At 43.7% G+C, this 15,000-nt stretch overlaps 1 protein-coding gene across 1 annotated transcript in view; it reads right to left on the reverse strand.

Moving 5' to 3' along the window:
• The window catches only part of LOC118770082 (capping protein, Arp2/3 and myosin-I linker protein 3-like), a gene marked incomplete at its 3' end in the record, with an annotated part of 45,198 nt that overhangs the window by 15,841 nt on the left and 14,357 nt on the right, over nucleotides 1–15,000 (reverse strand). Inside the window, exons 3-16 of the mRNA XM_036517505.1 lie at nucleotides 9,849–9,899; nucleotides 9,070–9,129; nucleotides 8,540–8,661; nucleotides 5,764–5,858; nucleotides 5,412–5,482; nucleotides 5,043–5,116; nucleotides 4,846–4,921; nucleotides 4,531–4,619; nucleotides 4,167–4,261; nucleotides 3,476–3,562; nucleotides 2,407–2,516; nucleotides 1,678–1,755; nucleotides 1,452–1,528; nucleotides 109–213 (exon numbers count right to left, since the gene is read on the reverse strand). Coding sequence (XP_036373398.1) covers nucleotides 109–213; nucleotides 1,452–1,528; nucleotides 1,678–1,755; nucleotides 2,407–2,516; nucleotides 3,476–3,562; nucleotides 4,167–4,261; nucleotides 4,531–4,619; nucleotides 4,846–4,921; nucleotides 5,043–5,116; nucleotides 5,412–5,482; nucleotides 5,764–5,858; nucleotides 8,540–8,661; nucleotides 9,070–9,129; nucleotides 9,849–9,899 — 1,190 coding nt within the window. The remainder of the gene's footprint in view (nucleotides 1–108; nucleotides 214–1,451; nucleotides 1,529–1,677; nucleotides 1,756–2,406; nucleotides 2,517–3,475; nucleotides 3,563–4,166; nucleotides 4,262–4,530; nucleotides 4,620–4,845; nucleotides 4,922–5,042; nucleotides 5,117–5,411; nucleotides 5,483–5,763; nucleotides 5,859–8,539; nucleotides 8,662–9,069; nucleotides 9,130–9,848; nucleotides 9,900–15,000) is intronic.

Genomic DNA, 15,000 nt, shown 5'->3' on the forward strand with positions numbered 1-15,000 from the left:
ACAGCAGGAAACTGCCACAGGGCGGTTGCCATCTTGGCTCTGAGCCCCAATGTGCGCCTATGGGAAGTGGGCCCCTGCTCCTGACACGGAAAGGAGGCAGCTGCTCACCTCAGCGCATCAGGGGGCAGCTTCATGGAGGCCAGGCTGATGTGCGTGAGGCTGAAGGCCGAGCTGAAGAACTGACGAAACAATGGCAGAGTCTCCTTCAGCTTCCTGAGAGAAACGCAGGGAAAATAAGACTTTTAACCCTCCTGTATATAAAACAATAAAGCTCAAAACTCAACAAGCATTATTATTCATAGGTTTAAAAAAGACAAAACTAAACATCACAAAAAGAGGAAAAAACAACATAAAAAACCAAAAATGAACAAAAGGAATAATAAATGATTAAGTAAATAAATAAATACACGTAAACAAAAACCCTCCAGGAGAAAGGACAGAGAGAGGGAGAAACAGAGAGAGAGCGATTATTGGTTTTCTTCTTTTACACATCCTATTGACTGCATCCACCAAAAATGATACTATCACCTTCATGCTCTATTTTGTGGCAGTCTTTGTGTTACAATGTAGTGCATCGTTTTAGTATAATATTTAGTTGCTGACATCACAACACCCTTAAATTAACTTAAATGAATGCCCTTAAATGAATGTAATAAAAAAATTGGGATATGAATACATTAAAATTATTAGTGCTATCATTCATGCATATTTTGTAATCTTTTTAATTATCATTATTGTTATTATTGTTTTTAACATTTTTGTTAATTGATTATTTAATTTCCTTGTTTTATTGACATGTCATTATTGTGTCTTTGTGTTATCAGTTTTTCAATATTTCTATTTATCATATTTTATTATATATTTTGCTGACTTTTTATTTGGTTTGCTAACACTTAACAGTACCATGCCAAAAAAACATGGTCTTGACCCATGATGTCTGGTCACTTAAAAGGGTAATTTAAGCCTTATGTTTTTCACTGCTGTTAACTGAACTGAGATGGAGGGAAAGGGGGAGCAAAAGAGAGAAAGAGGGAAGAGAAGGAAAGGAGAGAGAAGGAGAGAGAGAGGTGGAGGTACAGTATACAGGGATGGGGTGAAGTACAGAGACGAAGACAGAACACCGACTCTCACTGTGAGAGAGGGGAGTTAGTGAGGTCAACCGAAAATATCTCCTGTTAAATATTCATGAGTTTTCAAGTCACATCTCCTCTGACAGCTTCGAATCTCTGGTTTGTATGTCATTTGACAAGCACAGCTCATTTGAATTTGAGAGCGAGAGAGAAAGAGAGAGCCAGAGACAGAGAGATAGAGAGAGACAGGAAGAGATGAGCGCTGGGGAATTTAGAAATAATTCCCATCTAAAATTAGCCTTTGTTTTAATTTCCGTTTACATAATGAGCTCATCAGCTTGAAATCGTGAGGCGAGCGGTAATCAGCTGGTCGGGACTGACTTGTGTGAGAAGGAGTTTTTGGAGAGGTTGAGATAGGAGAGATCAGCACAGCAGCCCCTGAGTAAAGCCCCAAACAGCTGTGAGAGAGAAAGGGAGAGAGGGAGGGGAGGGAGACAAGAAGGGGGTGTTCAGTTAGTCAAAAAAAGTGCAAATACTGTTCCCTACCTGAACACCACACCACAGTTTGAGAGACAAAACGACAAAACAATGTTACCACTGCACTCACTGATTCAACGGCGCAGTCTGTAGCAGACAGGTCCAGGTGGACCAGACAGTTGGGCTGCGAGAGAAAGAGGTACAGATTCTGCAGAGAGACAGACAGAAAGAGATGCACTTAGAGAGTCTGACTGACAGACAGCAGCAAATGCACTCAGAGGATATGAGTGAAAGACATAAGCAGAGGCAGTCAGAAAATTTAATCGTCAGACATAAGTAGATGCACTTAGACAATCTGACAGGTAGAAGCAGATGCACTTAGAGAATCTGACTGATAGACAGAAGCAAATGCAGTCAGAGAATCTGATTGACAGACAGAAGCAGATGCAGTCAGAGAATCTGATTGACAGACAGAAGCAGATACAGTCAGAGAATCTGATTGACAGACAGAAGCAGATGCAGTCAGAGAAGCTGACTGAAAGACATAAGCAGATGCACTCAGAGAATCTCATTGACAGGCAAAAGCAGATGCACACAGAGACTCTGACTGACAGGCAGAAGCAGATGCTCTTGGAGAATCTGATTGACAGACAGAAGCAGCGGTGAAACACACACAGGATTAGGCAAGTAGAAGGATAGCAGTAGAGCTGGAAATGGCACAGGAAACAGAAGCACAGTAAAGCAGTGGCTTTAACACCCCGGTGAGCAGAAGAGGAAGGAGGAGAGGCGATGAAGAAGGAAGTATAGGAGGAGGGGTGGGTGCGGGAGTGGCAGGGCGGAGTGGGCGTAGTGGTCTGACCGAGGCGTCCTCTCCTGTCAGAACCCCTGGGTTCTTGCTGAGGTCCAGATGCAGAAGGGAGTTGGAGTAGTCGTCACTGGAGCAGAGTGCCTGGGAGAGGGAGACCACACCTGAGGTGGAGGGAGAAGGAGAAAGTGAGTCCCGTAGAGACTTATGATCATTATAGAAAGATGACCATCGTCAAGAGAGAGGAGTAGTCAGTACCACAGACACCTACATTATTGTAGGAATCATTATAGTACCATCAACATCCAGAAAGAGAAGGAGGGAGAGGAAGAGAGAGACAGTAGCATAGACATCTATCATGCTGACAGTAGCATCAATATCCTGAGGGGGAGTCAGTACCATAGCTATATCTTATTGATACAGTGTGATCAATAGGGAGTGCGTGAAAGTACCACAGATATCTAACACTCCCCATCATGGCATAATTGTTAGACATTTTTATGTACTCCAAAGGTGCAAGGTCATGCCTTACTCAATGCTAGATAAATTTTCTGCAGTAAATTAGCACTTTACATTAACTGGACAGCACTGTAGCATAGTGGTAAGGAGCAGGGCTTGTAACCAAAGGGTTGCTGGTTTGATTGCCCGCTGGGGCATTGCTGTTATACCCTTGGGAAAGGTACTTAACCCACAATTGCTTCAGTCAATATCCAACTGTATAAATGGATAACATGTAAAAACTGTGACCTATGTAAGTGGATTTGGACAAGAGCGTCCGCTAAATGACAAAAAAAGTAAAAATGTAAAAAGACCGTTAGTCTAAAGCACTGATTCTCAATCCTGCTCCTGGGGCCCCCCTGCTCCGCACATTTTCCATCTTTCCCTGCTCTACCTACCTGACTGAACTCATCAGTGGCACTTTTGATTAGGCGAGCACACCTGATTTAATCAAGAGCATCACACTAATTTCAATCAGGTGTGTTTGGAGCAAGGGTAGTTATGCAGGACAGGGGGGCTCCAGGAGTATGATTGAGAAACACTGATCTATTGGGTTAGACAAGATTACCAGAGACTGGTGTTTTGCCCCAGCAGAGGGCGCTGTTTCTCGCATGCAGGTACCCACCCTTGGAGGACAGTGAGGTCTTGGAGAGGTTGAGCAGACGGAGGCCTTTGCTGAGTCGGCACACCTGCTGAATGAGGTTGGACACACCTGTGAAGGTAGAGGTGATGCAGGCGGTGAACGTGGTGAAATGGCCTGGCGAACAGACAGACCACCATGCCGAATCAGCAAGGCAGCCAGCCAGGAAAAGTCAGGCAGCAAGAAAAAGACAGTCAGACAGAGATCGTCTTTTTATGAATCCATTTTTCCTCTGTCCTTCAGGCTAAGGCAGAAGGAATCATTTAGCTGCTTGGTTTTACGCAAAAAGCTTTTTAATCCTTTAAAAAAGAGATTTCTAGTATGCTAGTGAGGAGAGGCTAATTTTCAGATATATTAGTATTTACTTTACAGTCACTATGTTGATGTAATTATGAATAGAATGCGTTTTTAATTTGTAACCTTGCTTTGGGCAATGCTATGCTTTGTTAAGTCACCCCAATAAAGCATGTTTTGAATTTAAATTTGAATTTAAATTAGTGAAAGAGTAAAACAAACAGTAAGCTAGGATAAGACAGAGTGAGACAGGCAGTAAGACAGTAAGATGGTAGTGAGACAGAGTGAGATGACAGTGAGAAAGAGACATGGAGGTGAGACAGAGTGAGATAGAGGTGAGGGAGGGTGAGATGGTGGTGAGACTATGAGGGCACTGTGTCACCTTGGTTGTCCAGTGTGTTGTGTGCCAGGTTGAGAGAGTGGATGACCGAGGCGGGGTTCTCTGACAAAGCCACGGCCATCTTCTGAGGAAAGTCTCTGCAGCACACGTACATACAGAAACATGGACACACAAACACACACGCACGCACACACACACACACAGACATACAAACACACACGCACACGCACACACACAAACATGGATACACACGTGTATGCACACAGACCCACACATGCACAGACAAACACATGCACCACAGTGTTATACATTTCTTAACATTGAACACGCCAGGGGAATCGTGGGTAATTCTACAAGATCAGCACTTTGATGTACTTCATGCCTGAGGGAAAGATAGCACACTCACGATCGGAGTCCAGCGTTCTCCAGGGTGATCTCCTCCAGACTGCTGGACTTACTGAGTGTGTGCAAGACCTGATCAATCACCTCAGACCCCTGGAAGAGAGCGATAGAGCGAGAGGAAGTGAGAGAGAGACACACAGACTGAGCATTGATAACCGATACACCTCACTAATTATTTATTAGAAGCAAGAAATGGAAATGTCCTTGCAGTGCTGTTTATATGAGAGGAAACACTGAGATACGGGGGATAGTTACTATGTGCAGGTCCTTGCAGTGGTGTTAATGTTAGAGGAAACAGTGATATTGAGGAGATAGTTACTATGCGCAGGTCCTTGCAGTAGAGTTTGGTGAACCAGGTGTTGTATGCCATGGAAGCCACGATCACTGCCAGATCCCTGAAAACACACACACACGCCCACACATACACAAAATAAATCCCCATGAGGCATCTTAGAATAGTGAGAAATTTTTCAGTGTTCACCCCGTCATTCGGCGCCGCTGTTGCTGATGTCTGACCTGCTCTCCAGATGGCTGAAGTCCAGCAGGTTAAATTCTCTGTTGTCCTGAGAGTGATAGATTGTGTCCACATCCTGGCAGATGATGACAAAAAGGTCCCCACAGAGTAAGCAATCAGACGCAGAGTTAGAACTGCCCTTAACCCTGTGCAGAGCTACAGGCAATCACATAAAGGGCACACAAATACATACATATTTAAAAACAAAAACAAAAACACACACATACACACACACACACACACACACACACACATGCACACACGCATGTACATATATTCACATCAACACACTCGCACACACATACACAAATACACATATGCAGCACACCTACATACCCACACAGACACACAGACACACACACAGCTCCTACCCACTGGACCTCCTCTTTGCAGCTGATGCCATTATAGTCACACAGAGCTGCATACGTTTCTGAAAACCCTCCTGGAGAGAGAGAGAGAGAGAGAGAGAGAGAGAGAGAAATAAAGGGAGATAAATTGAAGGAGTGAGACATGGAGAGGGAGATGGGAGAAAGGGAGGGAGATGTAGAGAGGCTCACTGATCTTAATACAACATTCCATACTTCTGTACATTTTCCAAGCAGATCTCCATCTTTTTGACAAGCCCGTCTGTCTGTCTATACACTGCCTGTCTGTCTGTCTATCTGTTTGTGTGTCTGCCTGCCTGTCTGTCTTTCAGCCTGCCTGTCTGTCTCTCTGCCTTACCACAGGCTCTTTGCGTTTCCACAGACGTTTCTGAACTCGGGGAAATTTTTCTGCTTCCGTCTGAGACGTCCCCATCTGAACGACAGATAGAGGGTCTGAGAGCGTGAAAGAGGAAGGGTGAGGAAGAAGGAGAGCAGGAGAGAGGGGGAAAAAGAAAAGGAGAGGGAGAGAAAGGGAGGGAAAGGGAGAGACAGTAGAGAGAGCAACAGGGAGGGAGAGAGAGAGAAGGAGGGAGGGGGAGAAAGAGAGGGAAAGTGGGAGATGTTGACATATTGTTAAAGCTTTGACCAAATATTTCAATGTGTCATTAAAAAAAAAAATTGTAAATGGAATTGACTTTAGAGAGAGGGTTAGATGGGTGAACAAAGCGCAAGTGTGTGAGAGAAAGAGACGTTTACAGCATCAACATCATCTTAGTCTAAAGGTGCAACCACACAACCACACAACAGTGTCAGTGCTCCGCCTCCTTAGCTGTTGTGTTTTTGTTTTTTCCTTTGCCCATGTGCTTTTGTTTTCCTTGTGTTTTAGTCCTGCCCTGCTCCCCGCCCGGTCTCCGCCCGCCTGATTGCCTGCACACCTGCTTCCCATTCCCTCGTCTGCCCTGCCCTATATCTTCCCTGCTTTTCCCTGTCCTGTTGCTAGTTCGTCACAGTGTTTTTCGCCTGTTTCGGCCCCGCCGTTTGCGTTTTGCTTCTGTCTGCCGGTTTCTCGTTTTTTGACCCTGCTTTTTCCCAGACCTCGTTTTTGCCTGCCTCTTTGTCTCGTTCGCCTGATTACCTGCCTGTCCGGTTCCCGACCTTGCCTGCTCCCGTTTCCCGATCCTCGCTCTGTCCTCGGACTGCCTTCCGGTTTTCGACCCTGCCCGTTTTCTGATTAACGATTCTGCCTCACGATTCTATCAAAGACGCTTGGAACCCGAAGCTCCCGTGGTCCGCGCCTGAGTCCCTGCCTGAGCCCTGACACAACAGGTGGCACCAAGGTGTGAATTTTGCCTCTGAATGATCCATGAGCAAAAAACAACACAAGTTGAATTTCATCATGGCCAGTGTTTGTGCCTTACATTCCTTCTAAAGCATTTATGGCATAGTGCAGGGCTCCTCGATCATAATGTAAATGCTTTATGACATCACCCCCACAATGCATCACAAAACAACTCAAAATGAGCCTAAAATCAATAATATGTAATTCACATTTTATTACATTGAGCCTGTTTGCTCATGGTTTCGCGGACGCAGACACGAACACCCTCGGTTGTGAAATGAAACGCGTCATTATTTAAAATTTTGAGGGTGAATTAAATCTGGTGCTTTTAATATCACACCGGGGGGTCAGATTAAACTCCAATGTAACAAGCCCGACGCTGGATCCCGAATGCAATCCTGTCAGTTCACCGCAGACGCACTGCAGAAACCGCCATGCAAAACTGAGACGCAGCGGCAATTTCCCCCTCACCACAATAAGAGATCCATCGTTTGTTGCGCAGTTGAGGAAAAGTATCACACAGTGCTATATGATGCACTAGAGGTTCATTAATTTTTTTGTATATTTTACAGCTGTCGGCAGAGGAAGAACATGTTATTCTTTCTTCCGTGCTATTTGCTTCTGGAAGTACTCTTCAAGGAGAACAGTAGATGTTGTTCACGTATATCATATATATTGGAAGACAAGGGACCAAATCTAAGCCCCCTCAGAAGCATGTACTGCATGTAAAGACAACCAACGTTTTTTCTTAAGCTACTGCAACGATGGTGGTCCCTGCAGACCTGTTTCTGCAAACTGCAGCTGGATGAACCAGTTTAGATGAGACACTTTCTCTCTTTCTAGCCATTAACATTCAGAGCCTGTCAATCAACTCTGAAAGAGAGGCCCACAAAATGACGCAGCTGCACTTCACAATGCATTTCTTATTCTTTTTCTTCCTAAAAGCAAACTTACATTTTATTTATTAAACACTGGTCCCAAGCACTAGGTTCAGAGTAAGCTACAGTGGCATGATTTATGAGTACAAAGATTCAATAAGAATAGATAAAATGAGGAATTACCCCATACATATTGCACAAAACCCGATGGGAAATTTTATTGCACGTAATTTGGTTACACCCCATTGCACACAATCATAAATTTGGTGCAGTTAAAAAATCATATTTGTCCTTTGCTGCAAATGTGCAGGAATATAGGCAGACCCCATTGCACCTATTCTACGACTCTATGTTATGAGTGCTAATATATAAGAAAAAAAAAAAGATTTTTGGGGAATCCTAATGTACACAAGGTTTGTCTCATGACCTCTTTACTCATGAAAGAGCATTCTTTCGATACCTCTGCCCACAGCCAATAGCTAATTTTCACACAGGTCACACAGTGTACTACAGTGGAGTAGGAGGTCACTGGAGGACAGGTACTACTCTAGTGATGTCATCCATGCAACTTGTAGGCACCCAGCAATTGCGGGGCACCTGTGAGCTGTCAGACGAGGGTTCAGCCTGTATTCAAATCCAGGATCTTGCCAACTGAGCGACTCAAGACCAAGCCAGCATATGACTGAGATAAACCAAGAGTACGCACACAGAACAGCACAACAGCAATACCCCTAACCAAGTTTCACGCAGGTTCATTCAATCTTAAACACCCATTTTGAAAACACAGCTTTTAAAGAGAGATTTGAAAGAGCAGGTATGAGAGTGAAGGTGCCAGGTGTCTCATACGTTTGGCTAATGCACTCATCTGTCCAGGGCCTGTGTTTCTCCAAGCTCCAAAAGATCACAGCGACACTTACGCAAACGCCGAGTTGTTGAAGATCCGGGAGAGAGCAAAGTTGATGTGGTTGATCACGTGATCGAGGTGATCATGTGACTGAAGCTTCAGGGAGTAGGTGGACTTGTCTGTTTCTATGACAACCTGCACAGAGAAAACACAATGAGGCAATAAACACAACTGGAACCTTCTATTACATTGGAAGTGTGACATTTTGATTGAGGAGCTAGGTCTGCAGGTTTGATTCCAGGAAGGGCAAAGTAAATCCAATGTTCCAGCGATGCGATAGGGATACTGTATTGTAGAGGGTGCCAACCTTTAAATGAGACGTTAAACCAGTGATTCCAACTCAAAGTGATTCTTGAAAGCCTCATGTTACTTATCAAAAGAGTAAGTGTGTTGACCTCCACTGTTGTGGCTAACGTCCCAAACATAATTCTCGATTAAATAAATCGTTTCCAGTTCATACTAGATATAACACAGGAGAACCTTGCAAAGATGAGCCAAAATGGCCACCACAAGGGTGCAGCTTCTCAAGTGTGCATTTCTTACCAGATGATCAGGGTGAGTGTTCATGGCCCGGATCTCTAAGAAGTTGAAGGTCGTCTCCACCTGCAGTCACATTGAGATGTCAGTGCTTTAGACTGTTCCAGGTGGCTTCACCGTACTCCCACGGAACAGTCATGACAGTAGTGACATCATAACAGAAAAGTCACACAGTAGTAGTAGTGACACCATAACACAGTAGTAGTAGTGATGTCCTAATGGAGCAGCCATGACAATTGCGACATCATAAACAAGATGAGAAGGGTTGGCTGCATTTGCAGCCCCCCTATTGAGCTTCAAACTCTTTGATGATATAGGCAAGTTAAAAGCCCAGATATTAAACCAAGCCTCTGGGAGAAGAGGAGTGGCTGAGCCTACATCAAGTGTCATCTCGCCTTCTTGGTTACAGGTCCTGTCCTTGCTTCTATTATTGGCCACCATAGTTTATCCCAGCTATGGCCACAGAGTATTGCACTGTGCACTGCATTGTCTGGCCCTCCTATTCTGACCACTCTCTCTCTCTTCCTCCCCTTCCCCCCCTTCCTTCCTCTCTCTCTCTCGGTAAGGCTATCCTAGTCACAGTTTTCCAGGAGCAGTTTGCCACTTCCTGGCCTAAGAGAAACGTTATTCAGTTTTTCCTCAATTGGCTCTTTTCCTCAATTGACCCCTAATGTTCTGGAAAACGCACTCTGTCCTGGGCTTTGTGACAACGCAACTGCAAAGAGTGCTGTATAAAATACATTGCTGTTGACTGACTGGCTGGCTGGCTGGCTGAATATCCTCACCTTTGTTGGTATCTTGGCAGTCATGAGGTACAGTCGCCATGTTGTGAGAACCTGGGGGGGGGGGGGGGGGGACAAAGAACAGAGAAATTCATTTTCAAAGTGAACTATATTTGACAACTTTACACAACAACCATTTCATCCCCTCCACAAAAAAACTAGAAAATCATTGAAGCAGTTTACTGAGGAGTAACATCACCAGGGAGAGGCACAGCAAGACTCTCTGAACCAGAAAACAAAAGATGAGTCCCAACATATACAAAGTTCTCCTTCAAGACAGCACATTGTTTGAAATTCAATCTTGTTTGTCATTTTGTAGATTTTAAAATCCATCAGTATTCAGATTTCTCAGTCCTGAGCGGGAGAGAGAATAACCAGCTCCAGAATCAGTGATCACAGTGTGGCCATTCTGAGTGGCTGGCAGTCATAGACCTGGCATGCCAAAGAGAACAGACTGTGTAACCACTGCACCCTGGCCTAGGAAAGGATGAGGAGCTATTCCTTCTGACCTGCCCCCAACACCTCCCCGTGAGGAATGCCTTCTTCCCCGAATTCAACAAATGCATCACCAGCTTTTCACTTCTGCTCAAGACAGAGGGGGACAAACGTCCTTTTGGGGGAAGGTCCAGAAATTGTGAAGATGGCAGATCAGTTTATACGTTATTCTCACAGTGTGAGAGGAAAATATCCATCCAACATCCAATTAAGGAACTACAGGAATTATCCGAGTGTCTTTTAGGATGGGTAGCAAAGACTGTCACTATGGTATTGCACCATGTGTAGTCTGTCTGTGCCCATAGCCTCAGTGACAAAACCAAACGTATGTGAAGCATATTAAGGTTTTTTTTTAAAGTCAATCTGAATCAGAAAGACAGACAGACGGACAAAAAGACAGAGGGAGAGATCTACCGTAAAATTTCAAGTTCACGCACTTTAGCAGGGCGGTCTTTGTCATGCTAATAAAGCCTATTTAAATTTTAATCTGAATTCCAGAGAGAGACAGGAATGCGGGTGGTGAACACAACGTATAAAAATCGCTGTAGGCACACACACAAATCACTACCCACAATTCACAGCAATCATTACACCATGCAAACATGACCACTCACATTACAGACAAACAAATCTACACAGAACACCAAGAATACCCTTAAAAATAAACAAATCAACACAAACCCTGCACAAACTGCAATTCACACTCTAGAAAGATCTCAGCACAATGTCGAAGTGTGACTTAAAACATACAAAAATGGTCCAGAAGCGCAACCTTCCGTGTGTGCAAAAGCACAGCGGTACAAGTGCCTTTTAAGTGTTTTTTAATTTGAGGCATTGAAGGGGAACTGTAAACTTAATTACAAGCAAACTGAGCACTGAATGCAATTAAATCTTAACTGACACACATTTGCATAGGTGAGAGTAATTAATCCTGGCCTTAATTTAAACTCTGCAATCAGCAGCTATTCTCTGGCTCACCCTGCACCTTACCCTCCCCTGCACTCTCCCATCCTCCTCACACTTCTTTTCTCCCCTTCTTCTCTCTCTCTCTCTCTGTAGGACTGTAGGACTTTTATTCTGACAGATATCCACTGCCCACAGCAACAGCACAAAACAAAGCAAAAAATGCAACAAATCTTAACTCGTTTGGGGCCTACCTGCACCTCTCTATCAATGGCCACCTAAGGTAGACTCTCTGTTAAATGTAATTAAACAGGTTTGCCTCTGTGTCACAAATTGCAACTGATAAGCAACAATCAACAATTAACCAAAGATTACATGTCACAGTAAATTTAATAAAAATCACAAACTCTTGACTCCTGCAGCACAGGCTGTCCTATGGCTGTGATATAGATTCACTGGTGAGCTGCTAGCAGGGCTTTGGGCCTCTCTAACAGCACAGCTAACACTTTCTCTGTGTCTGTCAGCCTTGTGAAGTGGGGGAGGAGAGTTGTAATCTTCTTAATGAGTATTTCCCTGGCTTGGGAGTAGCTATTACATTGTAAAAAGTGGATCTTCTTGTTTTGGCGATATCGTGGCATTGCCTGTGTTGCACCTTTCCAGTAGCTAAGTGGCAATATTTGGTCAGGATCTGCGTCGTCTTTGCATTTTTGCCAGTGATCAGATACTCTGCCGGAGCATAATCTCTTTTTACGGTCAGACAGCACTCCATTTTTTTGTTTTGTTTTAGTGTGTGTTTCCCACTGTTCCAGGTAAGAGTGTTTGGGATGTTTGGTTTACTCTCATTGGAGTAGTTATTGCTGTGCTGTCCTAAACCTGACTGAAACCAAATGACTCCAGAATTTTAAAGCTCCTTTCTGCATCTTAATAACCAGTGGGTAAATGCCCAAAGTGGATGGAACCCCACACCTCACTGCCGTAAAGGACAACGGCCTAACTGATACTTTTATCCAAATTATAATCGATGGGTTTAAACATTAGAGTCTCCTCTTTACAGCCTAAAAACCCCTGTGTGGCTTCTCCCCTAATGCCCTTAATATATTCACCAACAGGTCAAACTCCCCCAAGACACTGATGGTGAAATCCATCAGTTACTCTACAGTGTAATGTGCGCTATCCTTAATGTTGCCTGCAGTAGATTTAGTAGCAATTTCCCTGAGATCTAGCTTTTTTTCCTGAAACATCATGATGCTGGCCTTATTCATGTCAGGGCCCAGGTCTGGCAGCACTGCTCCAACAGAGCCAGGTTCTGATGAAGCCCTTTTTCTGTGGGCAACAGCGGGGCCAGGTCATCAGCACTGAGCAGGAATGTGACTTCACTGTCATGCAGAGTGAGTCCAGGGGCTGCAGACTGCTCCAACATCACAGCCAATTCACTGACGAAGAAGTGGCACCATGCTGAATTCAGACAGCAGCCCTGCCTCACTCCACACTCTTAAAAAAAGAAATTTGTTCTATTATTGCAAAATTTTTAGTCTGAGTTTATTTTTCTGCGCACATCCGTTTTATGATGTCGTATGCCCACACCACTTTGAGGAAGGTTCTAGAATAGAGCTCCATGCTAATGATTGGATTGAAAGGCTTTTTAAAGTCCACACAGCAAGCACATACAGCACCAGTCAAAAGTCTGGACACACTTTTCTTTCTATATATTTTTACTATTTTCCACATTTTAGAATAATGGTAAAGACATCAATACTATGCAATAACACAAATGGAATTAAGCAGTGACCAAAAAAGTGTTATAAACGAATCAAAACTACTGTATCTTATACTTTAGATTCTTCAAAATAGCTAAACAAAAAACATTAAATTTCATTTGGAAAGAAATTCATACATAGGCATCAACTTCATGATTTATATTTGTTTAAGAAACAAATTTCAAGCATTTAAGCATAAATCTATTCATCAAAGCGTCTTTGAATGCATGTTTCCCATCATCTTAATCAGGTGTGTCTAAACTTTTGACTGGTACTATATTTGTCTTTAATTTGTTTGGTAGACATGTTTTGTTTATTAGGGTGAGTCAGGTGGTTTGGAAGAGTCTGACTCTTACTCAAGATGTTGTACTCTGTTAAAGAAGGCCAGTATCTGGGCGTTACTGTAGAAAGCCTCTCGCAGGTAACTGTTCATAGAGACGCCACAGTAATGGTTGGGGTCCAATTTGTCTCTACCTTTTGTCAGGGAAACATCCCGCTTTTAGTAAGAAAGTGAAGAATTTGAGTCATACCAACTGCAGCCACAAGATCGTTCTTCTGCCTCTCTCTGTCTCTGCTTCTCTATATGAAACTTCTCTTGAATAAGTTTTTTTGGAAGCTTTTAAACTCCGTGGCAACTTGTGATAAACTACCAAGTTTTGTTGCAATACTCACAGTAGCGGCTCCATAGAATCGTGACAAGTTTTTATAATCCTTTTTTATGTTAATGTTCCTGTTTTCGTTGATTTCTTCTCTTATTCATACCCTGTATGACATGACAGCTGTTAGAAAAAGAGCTTTAAAGTCTCTCTTTCTCTCTCATCGTTCTTCTTTCTACTTTTTTCCCTCCAATGCTTCCAATCACTCCTTTCCCTCCAGCAAACACCAAATGACTCCCCACAGGGTGGGAGAGGGGGGGGGGGGACCCGCCTTGGGTGCCAGATTTTCCAGTTAATAAAGCCCTCAGAATTAGCCACATCCCTTGAAGTTATATTTAGGGATCCTTCACGCCAGCATTGGAGAGGAGTCTGTAGCAGAGCATAAACATCAGTAGCTTGCAAGGAAACAGCAGCACCAGAGACCCTTCACAGAGGCATGATTAAAACAGATTGCTACATCGTGTTTGCTTTGAGACAAAGTCTGCAGACAAGGTTTCAAACGCACGGTGCAAATATTATGAAGAAAACAAACAGGGAGCCAAGGAAGACAAGGGGGGGCCTGGGGGAATGGTGCTGTTGAAGCTGAGCCTTTCCCAGTCCCAGAAGACACCAAAATATTCCTTGTTACACACACATAATAAGCCGTGAGCGCTATTGCCACATGGTTTTGATTTGATGGATTAGTGGGTGGTCAAACGCTTGCTGGAGCTAACGCTCTGAAGGTCAGCACTGTATTTAAATAAAAAAAAAGGGCAAAGCATGACCTCATATGACCTCTGCCTGACCTCTGACCCCCTGACCAGATATTAGAGGCTGGGGGCTGACCAGTAGGACACCAGTAAGTCTGAGTCAAAAGATAGGATTGAAGACCAGGGGGGGATTGTGGTCTTGAATTACAGCCATGCTGAAGTCATGTAGCCAGTGTAACTTCAATCTGCCTCAATTTAAATTCTGCCCATTTGAGCTAAAAATACAACTAGTGAAATTGTTCAACAGAAGCTAAAACGAATCCATAGAGTCTGGTAGATTAAAAGCTCACAGAACTGTGAAAATACATTTTGGAAGAACAGAAGACCATTTTCCCTGCTACAGGTGGAGACACCATTGCACTCTGCACTACTGAACTTCCTGGTACGGCAAAGGACTTCCTGTTAAAGTTGGTGCTAAAGTTGTCGAGGAGTTACAGAGTTCTGGAGTTATTCAGAAATATTCAGCGGCAGGGACAGAATCTTTAAACAGAAACTGCCATCTTTGAGACCACAACCAAAAGAATGATGTGGTAGGTTCCATATTTGCCCGTTGTGGTAAACAGGAAATATGAATTCCTTGTCATGACAGCAGGCT

The sequence above is a fragment of the Megalops cyprinoides genome, chromosome 2 (genome assembly GCF_013368585.1).
Source record: "Megalops cyprinoides isolate fMegCyp1 chromosome 2, fMegCyp1.pri, whole genome shotgun sequence".
In the NCBI taxonomy this organism is placed as follows: Eukaryota; Metazoa; Chordata; class Actinopteri; order Elopiformes; family Megalopidae; genus Megalops; species Megalops cyprinoides.